Source organism: Canis aureus, chromosome 29 (genome assembly GCF_053574225.1).
Source record: "Canis aureus isolate CA01 chromosome 29, VMU_Caureus_v.1.0, whole genome shotgun sequence".
NCBI lineage: Eukaryota > Metazoa > Chordata > Mammalia > Carnivora > Canidae > Canis > Canis aureus.
In genome coordinates, this window is record NC_135639.1 from 39,154,941 (window position 1) to 39,182,227 (window position 27,287).

The 27,287-nt window shown below is 49.4% G+C and overlaps 1 protein-coding gene across 4 annotated transcripts in view; it reads left to right on the forward strand.

Moving 5' to 3' along the window:
- The window catches only part of ALOX5 (arachidonate 5-lipoxygenase), a 58,486-nt gene that overhangs the window by 24,478 nt on the left and 6,721 nt on the right, over window positions 1-27,287 (forward strand). For all 4 annotated transcript variants that reach the window (XM_077878549.1, XM_077878548.1, XM_077878547.1 and 1 more), the window contains 4 exons: window positions 6,052-6,174; window positions 15,321-15,427; window positions 17,391-17,563; window positions 20,496-20,642. In XM_077878549.1, coding sequence (XP_077734675.1) covers window positions 6,052-6,174; window positions 15,321-15,427; window positions 17,391-17,563; window positions 20,496-20,642 — 550 coding nt within the window. The remainder of the gene's footprint in view (window positions 1-6,051; window positions 6,175-15,320; window positions 15,428-17,390; window positions 17,564-20,495; window positions 20,643-27,287) is intronic.

The window sequence follows — 27,287 nt, forward strand, 5'->3', positions numbered from 1 at the left end:
TCAGAATTTTGTGGTTCATTCTAATGGTTTAGACTGAATTTGTTCAGTTAATTTCCTCAGAAGAGGTTTGGGGTAATATAATACCTGAATGGATGCTTGTCTCTACCTCCCGAAAATTCTCCTGCCCTCACCAATTACTTGACGATATAAGAGGCTTAGATGACGACCTAAAAAGAAATCTGTAAATACTTCACACTGTCTCCTCATTTTCAGTATAAAATGAGAAACCTAATGATAAGTCGATTATTTTCTTCTCCTAGAAACTTGTGAGCTTGTGAGAGCATCTCTCTCCTCCGCTCTCCCTTTCTCCCCCTGCTCCCTCTCCCCTTCTCCCTTCTCTCCACCCCACCTCCTTTTGTCTTTCTGCCCCACTCCACGCTTCCCACCAACACACACACACACACACACACACACACACATACACACACACACACATCTTCCCTCTCTCTGGCATTTTAACACTTAATCAGTATATAACTATACATGCCCTTTTGCCCTTTTCTTTTCCACCTGGGGCTTACTCAGAAAATTGAAGTCTTTTCAATTTAAGAAAGTTTTTCTCTTATTTCTGGATTTTTGGTTCTCCATATATCCCTCTCCCTCCTTTTGGATCTTAGTCTCTGCATGTTAAATCTTCTATACCTGCCTTTCATGTCTCCTGTGTTTTCTTTTTTTTTAATTTTAATCCCAAGTAGTCAACATACAGTGTCATATTAGTTTCAGGTGTACAATATTCAGTGCTTCTGCTTCCATATAACACCAAGTGCTCATCACAACAGAGTACACTCCTTAATCCCCATCGTAGTTTCCATTTCTTTGTGGTTTTGTTCTGTATTTGTGTTACATTTTCTTCCACTTTGCACAGAGCAGTGCCTGGCACCTGACAGGTTCTCAGTAACTAGTTATTGAATGAATACATTTTGTCCAGGAGACAAAATTAGATCTCACAGGGACTATTCTCTTTTCCCATTTCTCTACTGAATTTTCAATTCAGAAATCATGTTTTGTTGTTGGAGAAAGTCTTTTAACTACTTCCTTTACTCACATCTCTTTAACATTTCTCCTTTTTTCAAAGAAATTAAATGTCTTTTTTGCTTCTTCTTCCTTCTGCCTGGTTGTTCAACTTGGTCTTCCTCAGTGGAGTGTGATTTTTTTTTCTTTGCCTGTTTATCGGAGGACATGAAGGCCTTTGGCCCCCATGCAGGTTAGCCGGTCAGGTGTTTCAGGTAGCAGTGCCTACAGTGGGAGGGACACAGGTGTTGGTGGCAAGCTCACAACTGTGCTGTCTCCATGCACTCAGAGGCCATAGTCTCCTGACCACCCTGGCCGGGCACTTTCATCCATCAGTGCTGCCCACTCAGGAGGTGGGGCGACAGCAGTGAGAGACAGGAGTTCCCAGGAAATGAATTTTCTAAAATAAGGGGGGGGAAATATCAGTAGATTAGGATGTTGTACACTTGTACACTTGTCTCCATTGTATTCTGTTAATGTGGTGTTAAATCAAATATAACAAATATAGAAGATTTTCTTAGAGTCCAGGAAAATGGAATCTTATAAGTAAACCATCAATGAGAAATGGCAGTGCTGCGAGACAGAAAATGCTTTTCAAAATGCATTTGCTCTGATGGATCATATCCAGTTCCTATTTGGCTCTTGTGGTCCTAATGGAGTCCTACTGGACCAATAGGACTGCACAGAAAAGCCATAGGGATTTTTGTGACAGTAAAAGGCAAGATGAAGGCGGGGCGAGATGGAGGAAAAGTAGGGTCCCGAAGTCACCTGTCCCCACCAACTTACCTAGATAAATTTCAAATCATCCTGAAAACCGATGAATTCAGTCTGAGATTTAAAGAGAGAACAGCTGGAATGCTACAGTGAGAAGAGTTTGTGCTTCTATCAAGGTAGGAAGATGGAAAAAAAATTTAAAAATAAAAAAGGCATGGGGAGGGGGGTGTGACGAGCTGGGCTAAGGCCGCGGGGCGAGTGCCCCCAGGACAGGAAGGCCCAGGTCCGGAGAAGCAGGAGCTGCACCAACCTTCCCGGACGGAAGGACGGAAAGGCGCTCGCAGGGAGTTGGAGCAGGACCCCAGGAGGGCGGGAATGCCCCCGGGCTCCCAGGGGCACTAACAGACACCTGCGCCCAGGGGAGAGCGGCCACACGCTGTGGGCCAAGCTCCCTAAAGGGCTGGAGGGCGGGCCCGGCTGGCCCTGGGAGCAGCTCCCGCGACGGCTCCACACGGAGGGGGCTGCGGCCCTGGGAGCACGATTCCAGCAGTGCAGGCCCCGGAACCCAGGGCGCTGGACACAGCCCAGGATCCGGCGCTCACCCAAGGACAGGCAGAGGCCAGGAGGGCACAGGACAGCAAGGACGCTCCTGCCCCGAGCTGAGCAGGGGCAGGCTCTCATTCAGAATACAAGGAGAGATAAAGAGCTTCCAAGATAGGCAGAAACTGAAAGAATATGTGACCACAAAACCAGCTCTGCAAGAAATATTAAGGGGGACTCTGTAAAAGAAAGAGGAAGTCCAAGGACGAAGTCAAACTCTCCCTTTTTGCAGATGACATGATACTGTACATAGAAAACCCAAAAGACTCCACCCCAAGATTCCTAGAACTCATACAGCAGTTTGGCAGTGTGGCAGGATACAAAATCAATGCCCAGAAATCAGTGGCATTTCTATACACTAACAATGAGACTGAAGAATGAGAAATTAGGGAGTCAACCCCATTATCAATTGCACCCAAAAGCATAAGATACCTAGGAAGAAACCTAACCAAAGAGGTAAAGAGTTTATACCCTAAAAACTACAGAACACTTCTGAAAGAAATTGAGGAAGACACAAAGAGATGGAAACATAATCCATGCTCATGGATTGGCAGAATTAATATTGTGAAAATGTCAATGTTACGCAGGGCAATTCACACATTTAATGCAATCCCTATCAAAATACCATGGACTTTCTTTAGAGAGTTGGAACAAATACTTTTAAGATTTGTGTAGATTCAGAAAAGACCCCGAATAGCCAGGGAAATATTGAAAAAGAAAACCATATCTGGGGGCATCACAATGCCAGATTTCAGGTTGTACTACAAAGCTGTGGTCATCAAGACAGTGTGGTACTGGCACAAAAACAGACACATAGATCAATGGAACAGAATAGAGAACCCAGAAGTGGACCCTCAACTTTATGGTCAACTAATATTCGATAAAGGAGGAAAGACTATCCACTGGAAAAAAGACAGTCTCTTCAATAAATGGTGCTGGGAAAATTGGACATCCACATGCAGAAGAATGAAACTAGACCACTCTCTTTCACCATACACAAAGATAAACTCAAAATGGATGAAAGATCTAAATGTGAGACAAGATTCCATCAAAATCCTAGAGAAGAACACAGGCAACACCCTTTTTGAACTCGGCCATAGTAACTTCTTGCAAGATACACCCACGAAGGCAAAAGAAAGAGAAGCAAAAATGAACTATTGGGACTTCATCAAGATAAGAAGCTTTTGCACAGCAAAGGATACAGTCAACAAAACTCAAAGACAACCTACAGAATGGGAGAAGATATTTGCAAATGACATATCAGATAAAGGGCTAGTTTCCAAGATCTATAAAGAACTTCTTAAACTCAACACCAAAGAAACAAACAATCCAATCATGAAATGGGCAAAGGACAAGAAGAGAAATCGCACAGAGGAAGACATAGACATGGCCAACACGCACATGAGAAAATGCTCTGCATCACTGGCCATCAGGGAAATACACATCAAAACCACAATGAGATACCACCTCACACCAGTGAGAATGGGGAAAATTAACAAGGCAGGAAACAACAAATGTTGGAGAGGATGTGGAGAAAAGGGAACCCTCTTACACTGTTGGTGGGAATGTGAACTGGTGCAGCCACTCTGGAAAACTGTGTGGAGGTTCCTCAAAGAGCTAAAAATAGAGCTACCCTATGACCTAGCAATTGCACTGCTGGGGATTTACCCCAAAGATACAGATGCAATGAAGCGCCGGGACACCTGCACCCCGATGTTTCTAGCAGCAATGTCCACAATAGCCAAACTGTGGAAGGAGCCTCGGTGTCCATCGAAAGATGAATGGATAAAGAAGATGTGGTCTATGTATACAATGGAATATTCCTCAGCCATTAGAAACACAAATACCCACCATTTGCTTTGACGTGGATGGAACTGGAGGGTATTATGCTGAGTGAAATAAGTCAATCAGAGAAGGACAAACATTATATGTTCTCATTCATTTGGGGAATATAAAAATTAGTGAAAGGGAATAAAGGGAAAGGAGAGAAAATGAGTGAAAATATCAGTGAGGGTGACAAAACATGAGAGACTCCTAACTCTGGGAAATGAACAAGTAGTAGTGGAAGGGGAGGTGGGTGGGGGTTGGGGTGACTGGGTCATGGGCACTGAGGGGGGCACTTGGCAGGATGAGCACTGGGTTTTATGCTATATGTTGGCAAACTGAACTCCAATAAAAAATAATAATAATTCAAAAATAAATAAATAAAAGGCAAGATGATATTAAAGGGACTCCAGGGCAGCACCGGTGGCGCAGCGTTTCAGCACTGCCTGCAGCCTGGTGCGTGATCCTGGAGACCCAGGATGGAGTCTCGCGTCGGGCCCCCTGCATGGAGCCTGTTTCTCTCTCTGCCTTGTCTCTGCCTGTGTCTCTGCCTGCCCCCTCTCTCTCTATGAATAAACAAATAAAAAATCTTAAAAAAAAAAAAAAACGGACTCCAGACTTTTTTATGACTTCAACTCTTGGTGTTTTACTTTCCTTACATAAGAGAGATTTTTTTAAAGCTTTTATTTATTTTTTCACGAGAGACACAGAGAGCGAAGTAAAGACATAGGCAGGGAGAAGCAGGCTCCCTGCAGGGAGCCTGATGTGGGACTTGATTCCCGGACCCCAGGATCACAACCTGAGCTGAAGGCAGATGCTCAATCACTGAGCCACCCAGGTGTCCCAAGGGAGATTTTAATAAAGGGAAATTAGGAATACAAATGGAAAAGCTGTTAACCAGATTGTAAATTTTGCTTTTTAAAGACATAGGAGATCATTCTCCCTATGCTAAAGAGACAGTTTTGGTTAGTTTCGGTTTTGCATAAGCAAAGAAAGAAAAGTTTAAGAAAAAAATCTTTAAGTAAAATTTAAGGAGCACCTGGGTGGCTCAGTTGGTTAAGCGTGATTTCAGCGCAGGCCATGATCTCAGGGTTGTGGGATCCAGCCCCATGTCAGGCTCTGTGCTCAGTGGGGAGTCTGCTTGAGAGTCTCTCTCTTCCTCCCCCTCTGCCCTCCCCACCCCATGCTCACAGGCACATTTGCACCTCTCAAATAAAGTCTTTATTTAAGAAAAGTAAAATTTAAAAAAGACGTAAGTGATCAATGCTGCAGGATAAGTTTCAAGGACACCAGGACCTGAAATTTTTGGCATGGCCTGTCTTTGGGGGAAGCTATTTTGGTTATAACAGTGACTAAGCCTACCACTAGCAGTGGTCTGTGCCTGAAGCTCCTCATCGAACCACCCTGCTGCCCTGGACATGACCCTGCCCCCATTCCCCAGCTACCACACACAGTGCAGCGGTGTGTTGACTGAGCAGGGGACATACTAGCTGTCCAGGTCAGCCCAGAAGTGGGGTAGCATCAACCACTTCTACCTCCAGTGATCGTCAAGGCTGCTCTATGCCAGGGGAGAGATTGCAGTTGGGTGAGGTCTTCTGATGCTTCCTTTCGGCTTCTTTTTGTACACTGGTAAACATCGACCATTCACTACTCCTCTGCCGTGAGCCCAGTCTCAGGTTCAGGGGACCTCAGACCTCCTACTGTGATGCTCTGGGCACAGCAAAGCAGGCTACTGCCAGCCCCTGGGAGGGGTCCCAGTACCCCCCAGGATACACACTCAGCTAGAATGCGTTGACCTGATAGAAGACACATCCTCAGACCAGTTGAGCAGCCTTTAGTCTGAGAGGGCTAACCCAAAGGCCAAGCATTTGATGCAGTTTTCTTCTTTTTATTCATGCTCAGGTGGATGGAGTGGAACCCTGGCTTCCCTTTGAGTATTGATGCCAAATGTCACAAGGATTTACCCCGAGACATCCAGTTTGATAGCGAGAAGGGTGTGGACTTCGTTCTGAACTACTCTAAAGCGTGAGTTTCCAAGAACCTAAGGATGCTGGGCAGCTCCTCCAGGGGCTAGGGCTGCGAGTGAGATCCTCACTCCTTTCTCGGAGTGTGTGTGGGGGGGGTGCTTTGGATGGGGAAGCAGTTCAGCTGGGCACCTCTTTCCAAATCATCTGACTGTATCTTGGCCATGCTGGATCCTCAGTGTACAACCACAGGGTGGCCTGTATCTAAACAAAATTAAAACCTGGATGACTCCAGACACCAAACATAGCTCTGTTGTCAGCCCAAAGTAGAGGTCTTTACTTGAAGTGTCCCATCCCCACCCATATCTCATCTTCCCATGGCCAATGCAAGGGTGGACAGGGCCCAGGCTGTACCTAGATAGCAAAGCTCTGCAGGAAAAATGGCCACCATGCCTGCGCTGACCACTGACACCCATCCCCAGGCTGGCTGTCACAGCAACCCAGTGAGGCAGGCATGGTTATTATTCTCACTTTGCAGTTGAAGAATCTGAGGAATAAGGAAGTCACAGAACTTGTCCAATGGCCCTGGCTGATAAACAACAGAGATTTGATTTGTGCTCCTTCTTTGTGATTGAATTACTGCAGGGCTTTTACTGAAACTCTTAGGGTGCTCGTTAAAACATATGGAGCCCCAGCACCATCCCAGGGCCAGTAGAGGAGACTTTGAGCTGTGTCTTGACACTTTAGGGAGTTCTCACACCAGCATCTGCAAGGCCACTTCTACATATGTTCTCAAAGTCCCCTGGGGCCTCCAGTGTGCAGTCAGGGTTGAAACCATTGGCCTCCATGCCTCCCTTGGCCTCTTCCTCCACCCAGTTGCCTGTGGGGTCATGTCTATCTCCTGGGGTCTCAGGATGCATGTCTCCCTCAGGTTCTGTCATCCCTCCTTGGGACATTCAGAAACATCCTTCTACCTGCTTCCCCAGGATCCATCCCACACAGCAATTGGAAGTTCATTCTCAAGTGCACACATAGTTTGCTGGAAGTTCCCTCTACAAAGGCAAATATAATTCTTTTACTCCCCTTCTAAAATCCTCCAATGATTACCCCAACTATGGGTGAGAGCCTGCACATCTCTGCCCAGCTCACCTGCCTTCCCTCTTGCTCCCAGATGCACAGGACACTCCAGCCATGTGTGTCAAGAACTAGTTAGCAAGGCATCTTCATGCCCTTTGTCTTTGCATGTGCCATTCCCTCCACCTCAGATACCATTCTTCCCTTCTTGGCCTGGCTAAATACAACTCATCATTTTCCAGGACCTAGATGAGGTGGCCCTTCTCCCAGAAGCTCCTAGAAGCCCCTGGGCCTGAGTGATGTCTCCTCCCTTATGCTCCCCAGTACTGGCCACACAGGCCACCATTTCTCCAATGATACCATAGCCCATCCTTCTCTACATCTGCCACGTAACTTGGCCCCTTGAGTTATGGAATGTTTGGCAAAGGAACATAGCAAAGGAATCTTGAGATGGGCCCTCAGCCCCTCCTGGTACAGCACAGCTGAGCAGGCCAGCTAAGCCCTACCTCTGCTGGCTGAGGACCATGAGGTTCTAAGAAGGAAATTAGAGGTGTGCTCTCTGCATTTGAGGAGGGTACATCCTGAGTCAAGGGGACTGGACCTCAGCGAGGTAGCTCAATGTACCCCATACCCTGAGGAGATGAGGGGCAGATGGGAGAGGCCTCTGGGCCAGTGGAAGGTAATCTTAGGGAAGCTAACTTCTCAGAGCCTCAGTGTCTCATCTAAAGAATGAGACCACAGATCCTACCCAGGGTTGTTGTGAGAATATAATGAGGCCACATAGGTCAACCCCACACAGAGAAGGTTCTCCCTCAAAACAGCATTAGTTTCCATCCATTCTTAGTAATGGGGTCAGGCCAGCCAGGACCCAGGTCTCCATCATCACACACTTGCTCCCTCAGATTGGCCTCTGCCCTCAAGGACTCACAGAGGATCCTTCACTTTGTCTGGTGTTATCTTGTTATGGAACCCAGGAAGTCTTCACAGCAGAAAGGCATCTGGCCTGGCCTTGTAGCCAACCAGGCAGACAGAGGCAGGGGCCTAGAAGAATGGGACAAGGATGCTCTGGCAGAGAGGGTACCTTATGCAAAGGTCAGCTGTGGCTGGGCCTTTTCACAGAATCAAGTGGCTTGTAACGTTTCCTGGTGGTATTGAAGGAGGAACAGCTTGTGTGTTTACTCACCACTTGTGTTTACAAACTAGAACTTGATTGCAGGAAGTTGGTGGGCTGATTAGGGAATGTCTCTTTAAAGGAAATTGAGAAAGAGAGCTTCCTTCCTTGTAAGGTATAACAGTGCAGAAATGTGACTGAGCTCCAGAGGAGGTGACCAGCCTCGCACCAAGACCAAGGTGCTCAAACCTTCACCTCCTGTGCATTTTCCATCAGATGGAATCAGGTGGAGGCTGCTCCTTGAAGGAGCACCCTTCTCTGTGAGGTCACCAGGGACACCTCACCACCTCACTGTAACCACAGATGGCTCCCTAGGTAGGCAGCATCAGAAGCGCTGCCACAGTCTGCCCGGACTCCTACAGACCTGCATTTGCAGAGTTCGGGGAGATGTGAGAGCTTGGCTTGGCAGCCTCCAAGGGTCAGATGAGAGGACCCAGAGGTGGTGAAGGGAGTGACCAAAGAGGGACTAGGGGAGTGAGGAAAGAATGCAGGTTGTGGTGTGGATGGACCTGGGATTCAGGTCAAAATTAGGAGACACTGAGGCATCCTTGACCTATGCATCTGGCTGATCGGGGAAACAAAGTGGTCATTACATAGGGCAGCTGGGGAAGGAGTGGGGTAGACGAGCCCAGCGTGGGGGTCTTGTTGAGGTCAAGAGCCCCGTGTAGCCTCTGGTGATGTCTTGCAGGCTCAGGTCGAGGGCCAGAGGTCGTGTACTGGGGAGGGGCAGGAGGGGTAGGGCCATAGCCCCTTGGCCATAGCCCCGATCACTGCCTGCTCCCAGCCTCCTACACAGGTCACTGCTGCTAGTTGAAGGCCAGACAAAATCACATGTGTGGCTCCTTGAAAGGAGTTGGTGGTGAAGAGAAGGCTCAGGCGCCTGAGATGCTGAAGAGCAGGAGCCTAGAAGGGATGGAAGGGATGACACTGGCTGGGGGCAGTTCCAGCAGAGGAGGAGGAGGAAAGCAGGGAAGCAGCATAGTGAGGCCCACGGTGGGGCCTTTCATTTCTCCAGAAACTAAAGCCATGAGTTCTGTGCAGAAAGAAGACCCCATGCCCTCCTACTACCACCCCAGCTCAGAAACAAGTTGGCTGCAAGTTGGCTGCACATCACCAGAATACTCATAGATAATAGTGTCCTCCCCCTTAACCTAACAAATGCCACCCAAAATCCCCTAATATTGGAAGTTTAAAAACTATCTCCTTCTTCTTCCAACTGATGTCTGCATGTCTGTATATTAACCCTGTTTGCCTCTATCGAATTTTGTTAGGCAGTCAGAGATGCATCCCATTGGAAGATAAAAATGTTGGGAAATGTAGAGGAGATATTCCCACCTAAGTTAGACCTGGGACATTTTAGTTATATTTGCTAAAGTAGCATTTTTGTGTGTGTGGTTAAAAATGGGTCATAAAAGAAGACATAACACAAAGCATAAAATATGGTTTCCCTATAAAAGAGCTTGTTCTGTGGTCAAATTACTTTGGAAAACATTGCAACCTCATCAGAATCCCCTGGAGAGCTTGTTAAAAATCAGGATTTCTCGACCCATTTCTATAGTTTCTGATGCAGGAGGGCTGAGGCAGGACCTGATAATCTGCATTTTAACTCCAGGGGTTGCTGATGCTGCTGGTCTGGGGAGCATACTGTGAACCCCTGCCCCCAGGATTGTAAGGCCTTGAGAAACCCTGGCATAAAAAAAATCTGCTTAATATCCCTGTGCTCTCCCATCTCCTCAGACTGGCTTTCCTTTGTGGGCTGGAGGCCTCCCAGAGCAGGTGGCCCTCGGGGGACAGGAGGCAGAACCGTTTCCTCTTCTTGGCTTCCTTGTGTCCTTCTCTGCTCTTTACTTTAGCTCACCTGCCATTTATGTAGCGCCTGCTGGATGTCTGGACCCTAGAACTCTTGTAGGTACCAGCAATCCTTGCCTTTTCTTCTCCTGTGCCCCTCCCCCACACTTACCTCAAGCCTGCCCTGGGAGTAGAAAAAGAAAATACTGATTTCTACTATGAAACAAACTCAATGAAGGAAGGTGCAATTTTAACTGAATGTGGCTCTTTTGGCAAGGTTTATTCTGGGGCAGCTGGGCTCCTCCAGGACACCGGGCAGCTGCTCCAAGCCTCCTTGCTTAAGACAGTAAGGACAAGCAGCCAGGCTGCCTGGTGAGGGAGTGTGGGTCCAGACAGCATCTCTCAGACATTCATGTGCATGTGGGTCCGCATGAGACATTGGTAGACACAAGTTCTGATCATTGGGTCTGAATGGGGATCGAGTATGTATTCCCAGCAAGCCCCCATGTGATGCTGGTGCTGCTGGTTCCTGGACCAGACTCAGAATAGTGAGGTTGTATTTTGCTTTCTTGGGAAAAAAAATCTATTGATCTCTTAGAATTACAGCAATAAGTATCAACCCATGATTCATCACCCTTCAAAAACTAAAGGCTGCCTCCAGCAGCTAGGGCTGATAAAAATTCTAGCTGTGTCATCTTGGGAGAGTCTTTTCAGTGTCCTGACCCTGAGTTTCCTCCCTACGATATGAGGCTGATGATGCCTAGCTGCTGGAATTGTTATGAGATTTCTATGAATTCACCTATGCGATGCCCCCATGGTGATGTCTGATATGCCATAGGCGAGTTCCCTCTAGTGTATCCATTCTGGGTGCTTGGGAGGACTCTTTCCTCATTCCTGAGCCCAAGGAGGAGCCCAGCTGGGAGCTGCCTCCTCAGGCACTGTCACTGCCCACTTGCGAGCTCTTCTGGGCTTCCTCTATGCCCGTGCAAGCAGGGCTGGGGGAGCTACTGCTGCTCCTCCTTTAACAAATGTTTATGGAGCTCCTGGGGGGGAGGTCCAAGATGAATGAAAAGTGGGCCTCTGGTCCCAACTCCAAGAAGCTCAGAGTCTAGTGGAGACCAAGTTGTAGATAGCTGCATACAATGGATACTACATACAATGGCATGTAGTAGCTCTTCCCTAGGGAAGGGGTGCTGGGGGAACTTGAGGCAGGGAGGAAGTAACTCTGGGAGGGGGGGAACAGCATCAGAAAAATGCTTTCCAAGAGAGAAGATGCCCAACCTGAGTTTTGAAGGATACAGAAGGAATTTACACTGCTTGGAGGAGTGGAGGGGATGGCATTTTAGGCAGTGAGAATTCTGGCGAGCCAGGGGACCAGAGTAGAAACCTATGTGGGGAAGAGGGGCTGAGGCTATTAAGACGGGAAGGGGGCAAAGAGCTCAGCCTCTACCTGGCAGGGGGTGGAGGGGAGTAGGACCATGGTGGTCCAAGAGGCTCAGCATTTTAATGTCAAGAAGAAAGGAGTTGGTTGTCAGATGCACTAGAGAAATCAGGGGACTTTAGAGTCGACTATAGGGCCCTTTGGATGCAGCCACTAAGAAGTCACCGGTGCCCTGGATGAGAGCACTTTTGGGGGCAAAGGGGACAGGAAGTAAAAAGGAGTAAGTAGGTAAAGATTCTTCCATGAATTGGGTGTAAAGGAGGAAAGAGGAATAGAACAAGAAGCCCCAGGGAAAGGAGGGGGGTAAAGTGCTGTGCTGCAGACAAGATTTTGAGCCTGTCCGCTGGTTCCCCAGAATGCCAGTGCCGAAGGCTGCAGACTAATATTAACAGTGAGTGACGATTATGGCACTACTTGCTAATGTTTGTTGAACTCTTCTTAGGTACCAGAGTTTTCTGTACACTATGTCGACTCTGTGAGGCAGGGACTGTCATTGTGCCCATTTCACAGGTGAGAAAACGGAGACACAGCAAGATCAGGGACTTACCCAAGGCCACGTGTCTGGGAAGCGATGGGGCTGGGTTCTTAGGCCAGGCCCGTGACACCTTGTGCTACCAGCACCATCTCAGCTACCATCTTTCAGGGACTCCCAGACCCATCCAGTCTTGGGCCAGACGCCAGCACTTGGGTGGGGGAGGAGGGAGAGTCCAAGACCCCGGGTCCAGCCCCCTAGTGGTCTGATGGGGAAAAGACACCCAAGTGCCCAGCAGCTGGCTCTGGGCGGACAGTTCCAGATAGAGAGAACCCTCAGCCCCAGGGCCTCGCTAGCCTGTGCCCCTGTAGCCCAATCCATAGCGTGCCACTCTGCCCATGGCTAAACCTAGTCCTGCCTGAGGAAGACAGACTTGTGGCTGAGGTCAGCACAGAGACCTTCCCCATCGAACCTCCAGGTTTGGGCAGTTCAGTTTCCATGCCACTTCTGGGTAAATCTGGTAACCTGTTTGGTCTCAGCTGCCTGCTCTGGCTGGGATGAGGCCAGCCCTCCTCAGTAAGCTTTGCCTCCCACTCCAAACAACAAAACTGTGAGGTGGAAAATGGAGAAGCTGCTAGAAGGAAAGGAGCAGGGGAAGCAGAGGAGGCAAGGGCTCAGCCCTCTCCTGGCACAGCAAGCAGCCCAGTGCACGTCCCCGCCTGGCTGTGTGACCTTGAATGAGCCAGGTGCACTCTTGAGGCTGCAGGATCCTCTTCATGCAATAACAGATCCTTGGTCCCAATATTCTAGTTGTCTATAAGCACGTAGAAATATTTTGCCTCCAGATGACATGCAAATATTTTCCTCCTAACTCCACTTCTTCCTGAATTGGTGGCTTCCTCTGAGTACCGCTATACCCCACCCTGTTTTCATGACAACCTTTCGAGGTCAGAGAGACCCAGCTGGGGAGACGATGAGCCAAGGACTATGACTCACTCTTGGTTCCCCACAAGATCCCTCCATGTTCGGGACCTCTTTCCTGGGCACCATCTGGCACTGGGCTTGGGGTGGGGAGGGCGGGGGACTGCCGAGACCGCTGAGACCTGGGAAGGCCTCTCCTCTCCCAGAAATGAGTGTTTTTCCACACCCAGTCTGAAGTGGATGTCACAGTGAGGCTTACTCCTCTGGTTTACCGGTGGTTTCTGTCCCAGGAGGCTCAGCTGACAAGGGAGGTGGAGGAGGACAGTGGATGCTGGCAGAGGAAGGGGTGACAGTCCTGAAAGGCTTAGCCAGGGGCCTGCCTCGCTGTGGTGAGGCCCAAAAGCATGTGTGGAAAATAAGCAGTCGTGAAAAAAAAAAAAAAAAAGACGGGTCCCGAGAGTTCTGGGCACCTGCTGAGTGCGCCACACTGTCCAGGCTGCACTCCAGCACCTTCCAGGCACTACTGCCTCTCGATAGCCTGCAGGCAGCCGCTTCATCCCACTCACAGAAGAGAAGTCCAGGCCCCTAGGGATTCCCAGCATGGGCTCCTCCGGCTCCTGGGAGGTGGGGGAGGGCTGGTGCAGAGGAGAAACATTTGCTAGATGGAGCGGGGACCATCTAGCAAAAGGGGAGTCATAGGTGTCATGTTCTGCCTCACGTGCCTTTCCTGTGTCTGGCAGGGCTGGGAGGGGCCCCTGCATTTCCTGCTTGCCTGCTAAGTCCCTGCATTCAGCCACTCAGGCTCGCTGCCCTCATGCCTGCTCCCAGGTCACTTCCCTGGGATGAGGCAGCCACATGTCCCCATCAGCCAGGTCCGCTTGGGACAAAACACCCAAACCTCAGTCCTTTGATTCTGATGGGAAAGGCTTGAGGTGGCTTTGGAAGTCACACACCTTCCTGCAACAACACTCAGGCCCCAGCCAGCACCTCCCCTGTCCCACGACCGCCACCCCACCCCCCCCAAGGAGCGGGTCCCAGGACAGCCCTGGACCTGCACAGGTTAGGGCTGCTTCCTCTGGGCAGGGTTAGGTCTGCTGGCCCTGCTGGGGAGCTGGCTGGAGGGGAGGGGGGTCTCCTGCCCCAGGTACCTGCTGTCCCTCCCAGCGATCCAGGCTGCCCGAGCCACCGGGAACCTGGAGGCCTAGGCTCAGCGCTGAGCACGCGGACTCAGCCCGCCCTCCTGGTGCTTCAGGCAGAGGCCGAGAGCCACATACATGGCTTTGTACAGAATCTGCCATTGGCGCTGCTGAGACAGTGTCATGGGGCAGCCTGGTCTGGGCAGGGAAGGAGCAACTTCCCTGAGGTCAGGAGAGGACTAGGGTCACTCTAGGCAAGTCCTGCATATACACTCAACCCCGGAGGCTCAGGAGGAGAAGAAAGGAGCACAGGGCATTCCAGGCAGAGGGAGCAGTACACGCAAAGGCCCCAAGTGAGCACGTACGAAAGGCAGCGCAAGTAGGGGGCTTGAACTCTGGAGTGGGCAGTGGGGATGAAATAGGATAACTGCCTGGTACCCTCAGCTGTGGGTGTGCCAGACTGAGGCAGAGGGTGTCACATGAGCACTGGCTGGAATTTCCTAACCTCTGTCCTGTACCTTGCTCGAGTTAGGAGGGAAGTCTGGGATACCTCTTTCACGATTCCCTACCTTTCCCAGGCCCATCCCACAGTTACCTCCTCCAGCAGGCCCCCAGGATTGCTCAGACCACTCAGATCTCACTCTCTAGTGCCTGCAGCCTGCATTTTGAATTTATCACGCTTCTGTCCTGGCTTATTTTGCTACCCCTCATAATGAGCATTGGGAAAACTATCTCCCTCAGCACCAGGCACAGAGCCAGGATTAGGCAGAAAGTAGATAAGGGATAAAGTCAATCAAACTGCAAATCCTCTAAAACTCCAGGAGACTAGCTAGGGTAGCTGCACAGCAGCTAGGGCACTCTGTGCCTGGAAGCTTGCACCAAGCGGGGACTGCAAAAGTTTGATGAATGAATGAAGGTGTGGATGAAAGCAGGGATGGATGGGATTGGAGGCCCTATAGACTGTTCTCGAGGGCAGTAGTCAGGTTCCTTCACGGGGAGATGCAGTAGGAAGATAAGCACAGGTGCCTGTCTGTGTCCTGGTTCTTCAAGGCCCATCAGCTGCGCCCTCACAGCTGTCCTGGGTTCAGCTACCTGTTGCCCAGGGGCTATTCAGAGGCCTCAGGAGACACAGGGTGAGGGGGCTTTGGAGAGGGGGGCAAAGCCAGGATGAGTGCAAGTGGGGATGTGGTCTCCTGGCCTGCAGGATGGAGAACCTGTTCATCAACCGCTTCATGCACATGTTCCAGTCTTCTTGGAGTGACTTCGCTGATTTTGAGAAGATCTTCGTCAAGATCAGCAACACTATTTCTGGTGAGTGTGCCTTGGGGTTCTCTCGTGGTGCTGGGGAGACTGGCCTGGGAACTAGCCCACCCCTCCACCCCCCACTCCAGTGTGGCAGCAGGCTCAGCTGGCCGGGCCGCCCTGGCCTCCCCAGCACCCACAGCACCCTGCTGATCACCCTCATGCCCAGAGGCTTCTCCTCCTTGGACATTCGGGACTGAGCTCCCTCCACCTCACTTCATCATCAGAGGTCTCAACACGGTCAGAACTTTGTGTTTACATGAATCGCTCATTTATGATACTTCTGAGCAGAGCAAAGGCAGAACTTAAATGTGTTTTTAAAGCATTTACCAAATAGCAACTTTAGGTTCCCTCAGACTCGGAGGTGTTGAGTAGGTGTTGGCTCGCAATAGCATCGTAATTGCCGGGGTTGGCCCAGGAAGGGAAAAACAGCAACAGAAAGATAAGGAAACAGGAAGGATGATGAAGAACGGGCATCGAAATAAGCACCTGGGGGGCAGCCCAGGTGGCTCAGTGCTTTAGCGCTGTCTTCAGTCCAGGGCTTGATCCTGGAGACCTGGGATCGAGTCCCACGTCAGGCTCCCTGCATAGAGCCTGCTTCTCCTTCTGCCTGTGTCTCTGCCTCTCTCTCTCTCTCTCTGTCTCTCGAATAAATAAGTAAGTAAGTAAGTAAGTAAATAAATAAAATCTTTAAAAAAAAAGAAAGAAAGAAGCACCTGGGGAAAACTGCCTTTGCAGACTCCTCCCCAGGAGGGCTCTCTGCTCCCCTCCTTCTCCCTCCTTCTCCTTCCATCCTGGACAGAAGGACCCAAGTCCCTCTTTCCTCTACAGGCACAGTGTCGTACTGCAGATCTCTAGAATGAATTCATCTTGCTCAACTGAAACTTCATGCTCACTAATTGGTGACCCCGCGTTTCCCCTCCCACAGCCCCTGGCAACCACCATTCCACTCTGATTTTATGAGCGTGACTGTGTTAAATACCACGTGTAAGTGGAATCCTGCAGTATCTGTCTTTCTGTGGCGGGCTGACTTCCCGTAGCATGACGGCCTCCACGTTCATCCGCACCGTCACACACGGCAGAACATCCTTCCTTTCTTAAGATTGTTTCCACATCTCAGCTGTTATGAAGTGCGCTGCAGTGACCGCGGGAGTGCAGATATCTCTTCCAGATCCTGATTTAAATTCTTTTGGATAAATACCCAGAAGTGGGATCACTAGATCACATAGGAGTTCTAGTTTTAATTTTTTGGGAACTCACTCTCCTGTTTTCCATAGTGGCCACACATTTTGCATTCCCCCCAACAGTGCACAAGGGTTCCGGTTTCTCTGCATCCTCTCCAACACCTGTTGTCTTTTGGTTTTATAATAGCCATCCTGACAGGTATGAGGTGATATGTCATTGTGGTTCTGATTTGCATTTCCCTGGTGATTAGTGATATTGAGCATTTTTTCATATACCTGCTGGCCATTTGTATGTCTTCTTTGGAGAAATGTCTGTTCAAGTCCTTTGCCCATTTGTTAATCAGGTTATTAGTTTTTTTTTATTGAGTTGTGGGAGTCTTTACATATTTTGGAGATTAACCCTTTATCAGATGGTTGGTTTGCAAATGTCCTCTATTCTCTAAATTGTCTTTTTACCCTGTTAACTGTTCCCTTTGCTGTGCAGAGCTTTTTTAGTTTGATGCAATCCCATTTGTCCATTTTTTGGTGTTGTTCCTAAGAAAGGAATTCTTCAGGAACCTTCTGAGGCACCAAGGGTGGTTCAGGGAGGACAACATAGTGGCGTGGCCTGACCCCGTGGTCAAGCAATAGGGCATAGCCAGGGGAATCTGTGGTTGAACAGCTGCCTAGTGAACCCCTGCGAGAAGGTACCCAGCAGGGACGCTGACCCTCAGCCAGGGTCAGAAGGGCTGCAACCTGGGTTGCCCCCACTCAGAGTTCGGGCAGGGCCACAATTTTCTCCCCTACAGAGCGTGTCATGAACCACTGGCAGGAAGACCTCATGTTTGGCTACCAGTTCCTGAATGGCTGCAACCCAGTGTTGATCCAGCGCTGCAAGAAGCTACCCGAGAAGCTCCCTGTGACCACAGAGATGGTGGAGTGCAGTCTGGAGCGGCAGCTCACCTTGGAGCAAGAGGTCGAGGTAGGACCTGGTTGTCTGGTGACTTCGGCCAGGCCAGCTCAGATGGCCAGGTCACACTCTGTCAGGCAGAGACCACTTTCTGCCAGCTGGTGCTCACCAGCCTGCAGGCTGCTATGTCCAGGCTCATCGGCCAGGCTGACGAGATGAGCTGCCCTCGGTAAAGTGGTCTCTTCCCTTCCCTGGGCACTGATGGAAAATTTCCAATGTAGGAGGAGGAATTGAGGGTGACATTTCTCAGTGCTTGGAGCTAGGAACATGTCAGTATTTTCAATAGCAGTATCATTAATTAAAAGAGGGGTCCCTCTCAGTAGAGGCTGGTTGTGAGCCAGGCTTCATGAGAGAGGCTTTATACACAAGGCTGCAAAATTGTCACCAGCCTTGCAAAGGTAAGGAAATGGGAGAAAGAAGCAAACCTTGCAGCAGAAGAGGAAAAAAGGGAGAAAATGGATGGAATTTTTAACTTTCTAATTAGAAATGTTGATGTCTTCTGCTTCTGCCCTCCCCCTCTCTCCTGCTCTTCCTCTGGCTCACCTGCAGGGATTTGAGGGCCCAGAATAGTGCTTGCTCTCCAGGCGGTTAGTATCTTCCCCCAGAGCCAGGACAAGGGGGCCTCCTGCCCCTGCCCCCCAGGTGTCTAGGTGGCCTCTGTTTCTGGTCATCATGTCTGATTTGCTCAGCTTGCCTTGGGGCCCCAGCTAGAGATGGATGGTCTGTGCATCTGTGGACAACCCTCCCAGCTCGACACCCTGCCCACCGGGCTCTAGAGGGTCACCTGCCCAGCTCACAGTCCCCTGCCCCAGGGCAGCAGTCCCAACCCCCTCATTCTGGACCAGCCCAGGCCCCAGACACTACCTACTCACATGGACAGCTAATCAGGACAACACACACCCCTACACGGGCACATACTCACACATGCATGCACACACAGCAGTATTCCCTTGTAGATTTAATTTCTGGATGGATTAACATTGATTCAGTGGCTATATGTTTCACACTTCAAGTCAGAGAATCAGAACCTTGAAAGCCACAGAATCCTAGAATTAGAAGGGACTGTAGCCCTCTGGCAGGGGGCTACACAGCGTCTGCTTGGGAGTCCTTGCCACTTCACGGCTGGCCGTCTTTGTCACAATAGTCACCTTTCCTCTGAGTGATGGACTTGAGTCTCAAAGCAATAAGCTAATAGCTGCCACTGACTAGAGTCTTACACACCATCTTTCACATACCATCTCTTACACACATACCAGCCATCTTTTGCAGACCTCTCATCTCCTACAACACAAGTCTTAATTCCCTGAATTAGTTATTAGGGCCAGGAAAATGGAGCACGTGGGCCAAAAAGAGAGGACAGGGACACCAGACAGGCAAGAACATCAGTGTCCACTGCAGAATCCCCAAACGTCAGAACTAAGAGATACGTTTTCCCCCTCACGTTTCGGAAGGACGAAACTGAGACCTAGAGAGAGGAAGTGGCTTGGGATAACAGAGAAGTGTCCCAGGCACAGGTCCAAATCCCAGGGCCCCTTGTTAGCCTGCCCTCATCACCGTAACTAACCTGGGTCTTCTCGAGATGTGATCAGCAGCCACCCCTGTGCAGTACTCACAATGGTCATGTCCACTCTGAAAATCCAGTTGTCCAGCCTATCACAGAAGCCCACCCAGCCCTGTGACCCAGCAGCCCATGTGTCTCTACCTCCTTGACAAGGTGATTCCGAGGGGCCCCATCACACACTCTCCTGAAACCAGCTTCTCCCCATGCTCCTGCCCTCGTGAGCAATGGGCGCAAACCCCATCCTCCTCACCCCTGCCCCCCACACACTGCAGACAGACTGCTCAGAGCTCATCACTGGTGTCAGATGACTGCCATGGTCCTTTGGGTCGCAAAAGGAGGAAGCTGGTGGCCAGGCCCTTGGCTCCTGTCCCATCTTTGGTCTTTGGTCCCCCTTAGAGGGATTCCTGAAGCCTGTGCTCGGTGGCCCAGCACGCCCTCTACAGGCAGAGTGGTGGACACACATCTCACCTGAGCACCTGTGGAAACTGGGCAACCCTGCAGCAGCACAGAGCCCACCCCGCTCCCCAGCGGCATCCATTACTTGCTTAAAATAAGAAGGGCTTTAGAAGAAGCGCCACCTGTCCTCTACCCAAATTCTTCAAGTTCTGGCCTGAGTAGACCCCAAGTTTATGAAAGGAACCCTCACAGCACTCAGGGTGGGCTCCCTGTAGAAGACTGAACAATATTCTGCAAAGAGTAGCTTTCTCCCTTCCTCAAATCCCACTAGCAAGTTAATTTTTTTTGAAGTATAATAACCACAGAAAAGAACCCAAATCAGGAGTGTCAGCAAGCTCAGTGAATTTTCACCAAATGGCCCCACCATGCCACCAGCCTCAGACCAGGACACAGGACACACCATCCAGGGATACAGACCCCTCCTGCCCCTGAAGAGCCTACCCTCCCCCAAGCCCTAAAGAGCCCCTCCCCGAACCCTGCCTCTCTAGATCCTGCCCCTGCAGATACCCCCTGCAGAAGCTTCCACCACCAAAGAGCCACCCCCACTTCTCCTCCCAAAGGTGACCAGGTTGTGACACTACGTAACGGAGGCCGGGTGCGGTGCTCTTCTGTATTTGCATTCTCTTGTCTGTTTTGCCTGCACTCTATCTGCTTCCTTATTACACTGCCACCCTGCCACTGCTAGCATCTTCCCTGAGGGTCAAGCAGCTTCCAGTGACAATACATCCTTCCCATTACCAGAAAACCACCACAACCTCTGAACGTTCTGGATGTCAATTGGCCTAGAGTCAGAGAACAAACTGTAAATTCTGACCCTAATCAGACACTAGGGGCCTCTAGAGCCACCTTTCCCTCTCTCTGGGCCCGAGCCTCAGGTCCATCTCCAGCTGGGAGTGATGTGGACACATTTCCTCTTGCCTCCCGCAGCAAGGAAACATCTTCATCGTGGACTTTGACCTGCTGGATGGTATCGATGCCAACAAAACAGACCCCTGCACTCTGCAGTTCCTGGCAGCGCCCATCTGCTTGCTGTACAAGAATCTGGCCAACAAGATTGTCCCCATTGCCATCCAGGTAGGCTGCCTACCTTGCTCCTTTCCTAGACAGCTCTGGGGCAGCCAGGGCCTAGGCAGGAGTTCCCTGGGTGTCTCCACCTTAACCTCCAGAAGGAGGAGGCCACTCTCCTCACATCTCCTAAGGAGGGTGCTGAACGCTGAGACTCTGCCAGATGGACCAGGAAAACAAGATCTTAGGGCTTCCTGGCAGCTGTGGGGAGGGCTGGCCACGAGAAGCAGAAAAGGCTCCCTCCCCAAGGTACACTCGACAGGTTGCTGGCAGGGCCAGCTGCTCTGCTAAGGACCTGCCCTGGGGTAACATACTACATCCCTCCCACCCGCCCAGCATCCTGACCAGGGGACCCAGGTCAAAACAGCAAAAGGGAGTCTGGCAGGTGAAGCTGGGAGAGGAGCTGGAGACCATGGCCACCAGGGTGCATCATGGAGGTCAGGAAGCAGGCCAGACCAGCAATGCTCCCTTCTAGTGCCCTAATGCCCGTGGATTGTTGTTTTTACTAATGATGATGGAGGAGGAGAAAGAGGACCAGTTTGGGTGACAGGAGGCAGGGGCAGAGCTTCATCTCTCCAATTCCTGGCTGCCCTCTGCTTCCTCAGAGCACCCAGCACATTGTGACAGCTGGTATGTAGACAGGAAGAAAGAACACGCAGGACAGGACTAGATGTAGTTCTGTGCAGGGGGCTGCTGCCCCGGGGCTCCTTCTGGGGACAGGTGGGCAAGCATCCAGCAGACTTGACTTTGAGCCAGCTACAAACTGGGCATTGAGTGCTACGGGCATAATAGCAGCTGGCTTGCCTGGCGCTAACCCCATGACAAGATTGTCCCAAGAGTTAGCCTGCACAGTCCATAGTCCCTTACCTGCAATTCTAAAATCTAAAAAGTCCTAAAACTGCTAGGTTTTTCAAAAGTTTGCACCAAATTCATTGGCAGCAAAACTTGCTGTGAACCAAAAGGGAAGACTGTATAGAAGCTTTGCCCCATCCAATGTGGTATGCATGTCTGTCACTACAGAAATACTGCTGTGTTTGATTGTAAAATATTCTGTTGTCCAAGACTCAGAGCAGGGGAGAGAGGTGTCACATAATGAAGTATATATGCTGCTAAAAATCCTAAAACTTCTGGATTCTGAGACACCTGGTCATCAGGGTTTCAGACCAGGACCTGCCTTTATTTATGTAATCGTCATTACAACCCTCCAAGGTTGGGGACTACTGCTGTGGGTCATTTCCAGCAGGTGAGAAAACAGACACAGGTGCACACAGCACAGTGGGGATGGGTGCCAGGCCGTCCAGCTCCAGAGTCCAGTCCATACTCGCCCCAAACCCCCACACATCTCCTGGTCACAGGGGCACATCTTCCCCCAGAAGAATTCCCAGCCTATCAGCCTTATGCTTAAGAAACTGAAGCAAAAGATAAAGGGACAGGCGATGGAAGGGAAGCAAACAGAACTAAGAGACCTGAGGAGAGGAGCCATTTACCACTGGCAGGCTCCCTGAAGCCGCCTGTCCTCCAGAGTCTTCATGTGGCCTAGAGTCAGGGGCCTGGCTGCAGTCCCAGGTTGGCCGCTTGCTAACAGGCGTAGGACCTTGGACAAGTCACAATGTTCCTGAATCTCTTCTCTCTACTGAAAATGCAACCTTTGCAAACTATAAAGAACCATGAAAATGAAAGCCAGAGGATAATAAACCAAACTTCCGTTCTTAGAAACGCCAAGAAAATCAATAATCCCATTATGAAGCTAATGAAAGAAAAAAAGAGCGAAAATATACAAGAGTAGGAATAAGAAGACATAATCACAAGGGTGTTTGTCCTCTTTAATGGTAATAGCATGGCAACAAATTTGAAAAGCTGGAAGCAATGAGTAAAAACCTGACACCACTCCAGAGAAGCTGAATGTCTAGCCTGGTAAGGGGACCAGGTGCTGATCAGCCAGCCAAATTCCAGCCAGCCTTTACCCAGCAGACACTTCCAGGACTCCTTCAGGTGTTTCAGCTCCAGAAATCATTTTTTTTAAGATTTTATTTATTATGAGAGACACACAGAGAGAGGCAGAGATACAGGCAGAGGGAGAAGCAGACTCCCCATGGGGAGCCTGGTGTGGGACTCGATCCCAGGACCCCAGGATCACGACTTGAGCCAAAGGCAGACACTCAACTACTGAGCCACCCAGAAGTCCCAGCTCCAGAACTCATTTTGTGAAGCTGGCATAACCTTCATGCTGAAACCCTGAACAGGCAGGTTTCCAAAGAAAGTTAAAGACCAATCCAAGTTACAAATAAAGATTTTAAAGGAAATCCAAAGATGATATTAACAGAGTGAATACAGCAGTGTCATGAAGGACTAATAGGTCATAACCAAGCAGGGTTTCTTCCAAGATGTTTCAATAGCAAGTAAACTTCCGGTGTAATTCGTGACACCTATAAGGAACAATCTTTTGATTCTATCAATTGACACCAACAGGGAACTTGATAATATTTAGGAGCCACAACTAATAAATATTAAAATACCAATGAAAGGAATCTATGTCCCTGTGATAGAGACAGGAAACATCACCCAAAAAATGGCAACCCTATGGACACCTGTAGAGTGGCTCAGTGGTTGAGCATCTGCCTTTGGCTGAGGGTGTGATCCCGGGATCTGGGATCAGATCTCCCTCTGCCTATGTCTCTGACTCTCTGTGTGTGTCTCTCACGAATAAATCAATAAACCTTTTTTTAAAATGGCAACCCTAAAGCCATTTCTGTTAAAATCATAAATAAGAATGCTGATGTCACTATTTCACTCAACACCGTCCTGGAGGTCCCGACACCAGTGACAAATAAGAACATAATCAATAAGCATGTGGAAAAAAAACAGAGAAGACTATCTTTTGGTGATGATATGATGATGGATCTAGAAAACCTAAGAGATTCTCATTTTTCAAAAAGTTATTAGAATCAATACATAGGTTTAGCGATGTGTCTGGATAAATAGACTCCTTGAAAGCACCAGTAGTGGCTCTCCATACTAACAACACGATATCAAACCATATAAGCTGTAAAGTCATTTTAAATGCTGTAAAATCAAATCTTTTTCTAAATTTATTTTTATTGGTGTTCAATTTGCCAACATACAGAATAACACCCAGTGCTCATCCCATCAAGTGCCCCCCTCAGTGCCCGCCACCCAGTCACCCCCACCCCCCGCCCTCCTCCCCTCCATCACCCCTAGTTCGTTTCCCAGAGTTAGGAGTCTTCATGTTCTGTCTCCCTTTCTGATATTTCCCACACATTTCTTCTCCCTTCCCTTCTATTCCCTTTTATATTCAAATCTTAACAAGTGCCTTTTTCATATTGATCAAGAAAAGTTTATATCATAATAGGGTCAGTTCTATCAAAGTTAAACCTATGAATTTAATGTATTTCCAACTAAAATTTCAGTTTCTCCTCTCTCTCTCTCTCTCTCTCTCTCTCTCTCTCTCTCTTTGGTAAGGGGTGGAGAAAAGTTGAAGGTGAGAAAATCAAATAAAATAATTTAAAGAGTCATGTGGAAAAAGACGTATTCAAGGAAAGCCAAAAGGTTTTTTGGAAAAGAAAAAAATGAGGACTTCCTTGCTCTTATTACGGAATACCTTAAGGTCTCTGTTCAACACAGGTGCTACGCATCACAGACTGGGGGTGAGAGTGGGGTAAGTGTAAAGAGGCCAGAAATAAGCCCAGTATATAAGAATTGAATGTAGATAGTGGTGGTTTCTCAACTCAGTGCAAAGGGGTGAATTTCAATGATGCAATCACAGCTGCCTTCACAGAAGGAAAAGATTAAATTGGATCCGTATGTCATACTATTAACAAAAATAAATTTCAGATGAAGGAAAGATTAAAATAAAAAAAAGTAAAAAGAATTTAGGAGAAGGACGTATAATATGCCCGCTAAGGAGGTTCTTAAAGTAAAACAGAAAACCAAGAAGTAATAAAGGGAAAGATAGGTATATTGGATTGTCATCTTTTAAAAATTAAATGATAAAATACACCATAAACAAAGGCAAAAGGCAAATAATAGGAGGAAATAAGTGCTCTACAGGGACAGATAAAGGATGAATATCCACAATATACACATAGCTGCTTCAAACTGATAAGGAAAAGACAAATATCCCAATACTAAAATGGGCAGAGAATGAGAGGCAGTTGATAGAAGAGGAAACGTATGGAAAAATCAGCACAGGGAAAAATTCTCCAGGTCACTAATAGTTAAGGAAATGCAAATTAGTTACAATGAGATATCACTTCTGACTCATTAAGTTGGAAGCAGAAAAAAAAAGTGGGATCGCGCAACCTCTAGCAAGGATGGCCTCCCCAGCCCTGGCTGTGAGCTGCTGCAGGCCAGGGCGAGCGCACACTGTGACACCTGGGCCGGGGCAGCTCACACGCCTTACCGGGGCGTGCACCTGTGCGGCTAAGGTGTGCCTCTGAGGTTCTGGATTGCGGTGGGTGGTCAGAGGGTCCCCAGGGCGGGGTGGCATGGCCAGGCTGATGGGAGGGGCGCAGGGTACCAACGCCACTGAGCGGGCGTGTCCCAGCTGCATGAGCCCACGGGATGGGGGGAGGCGGGGGAGGACACTGCCTGCCCCAGAGAGCAGCCTTCCCAGCCCTGCAGCCTCTCCTCTGGTGCCCGGGCAGTAGGATGAAAGCGCTCCCAGTGAGCATGCACATGCGAGGACATCCCAAGCATGGCTAGTGGCAGGAACACAAACTTGGAGACAATCCGAAGGCAGTAGAGGATTGATTGAATGAAATCTTTTATGTCCAGATGATGAATTGTTGCACCACCATTAGTAAGAATGAACTTGAGGTATCACAGCCGACCCGAGGGGTTTCCACAGTGAGTTAACAAAGCGGAAAGTAAGACACAGAGCAGAGATCTCATGTCATCCATGCAAACTGAATGCACAGTGCAGACGGGGCAGGGCCGGCACCTGTGTGGGTATGGAGAGGTGCCCCAGGACACAGGTGCACCGGTAATGAACACTGGGATGGACTGGTTAGGGCACAAAGTGAGCCAAAGAAAAAAGAGACCTTCCTTATCACAGTGTTCAATTTATGGGAAACTGAACAGGTAAACACATCTGCAAAAGAAGCTGGATTATCAGGTTATTTTTTATTATGCTCTTCTGAAGTGACTAGAATTTTTTTTTTACGATAAGATTTCTAATCAGAAACAAAAAACTACTTTGTTAATAAAAACACAAATTTAAAAATCAAAAACAGCAAGGTATTTCATGGCACATTCTGGAGTCCCACGGTACCACTGAGCCTGGACAGGAGTTGGGGGGACAGCATGATGGGTAGCAGGGGACAGCCCAAGTCAACATGGCCTTAGAGGCCAGTGTACAAGTTCAAGGAGGAAGCAAGGGGGAGTCTGGACGAGGCACTGAGTGAAGAGATGGGCTGAAGGCAGCGCCCAGGAATGAACAGTGTGGGTCCCATCCCAGCTCAGCTGTTTGCCCAACCTGTGACTTGGGAGACCTACGCAACCACTCTGAGCCTCAGTTTCTCCCTGCTGGTGGGGATTAAATGAGATAGTACAGCAGAGCACCTGGTGGCAGAGGGTGTCCTCAGCTGCAGAGCCAAGTTCCAGAGCGTGGCAGGCCGCCCATGTGTTCTGGGAGACCAGGTGCCGAGTCAGGTGTCTGTGGGGCCAGGCAATTAGGACAAAATGAAGGAAACTCGGGAGGGGTGCCGGCTGGGGGAGGGGCAGGACAGTGGGTGAGGGGGAGCAGCCAGGGAGGTGGAGGCAGTGGCAGGGAAGGGAGAAGTGGGGTGAGGGGGGTGGGAAGGGTGCAAACAGGGAGGGCAGGGGCCGATGGCAGAGGTGGCACCATTCAAAAAGGATGAGTGCTGTTCTATAAAAATGTGCATTCAGAGTTCACAGACCTAATTTTTGAAGACGACCTGATAATTCGGATTTTTACATGAAGTTATCTGATATTAAAAGTTAGCAACTAAATTGCATTAATAAATAGACATGAATATTGGGAAAGTCATGGGATCCCTGGGTGGCGCAGCAGTTTAGCGCCTGCCTTTGGCCCAGGGAGTGATCCTGGAGACCTGGGATCAAATCCCACATCGGGCTCCCGGTGCATGGAGCCTGCTTCTCCCTCTGCCTGTGTCTCTGCCTCTGTGTGTGTGTGTGTGTGTGTGTGTGTGTGTGTGTGACTGTCATAAAGAAATAAAAATTTAAAAAATTCTTTAAAAAAAATATTGGGAAAGTCAAACCTTCCTATCCCAGGCGAGCAGAGTGGAGCTGGCTGTCATAGAGCACTTGAAACATGGTGAGTCAGAGCCCAGGTGTTCTGGTACATACCTGATTTCAAAGGCTTAGAATGAGGGGAATATATTGAGTAAAATAAAATTAGATCATTAGCAGAAAGTTCACCTGTTTCTTTTTACTTGTATTACTGTGGCCACCTGATACGCGGCTTGCACTGTTTCTACTGGACAACAGTTTGCCAGCGAGAGACAGGGAAATCACCTCCCAGAACAGTCCCTGTTACCTTAAGGAGTCCACTGAGTTTGGCCCCTCCGCCCAGTCCCAGGCGACCGTCCCCCTTGGTCTGTCAGTCGGCTAACCCGCTGGTGTCCCAGGAGCCGGAGGCCTGGCCCGCAGCTC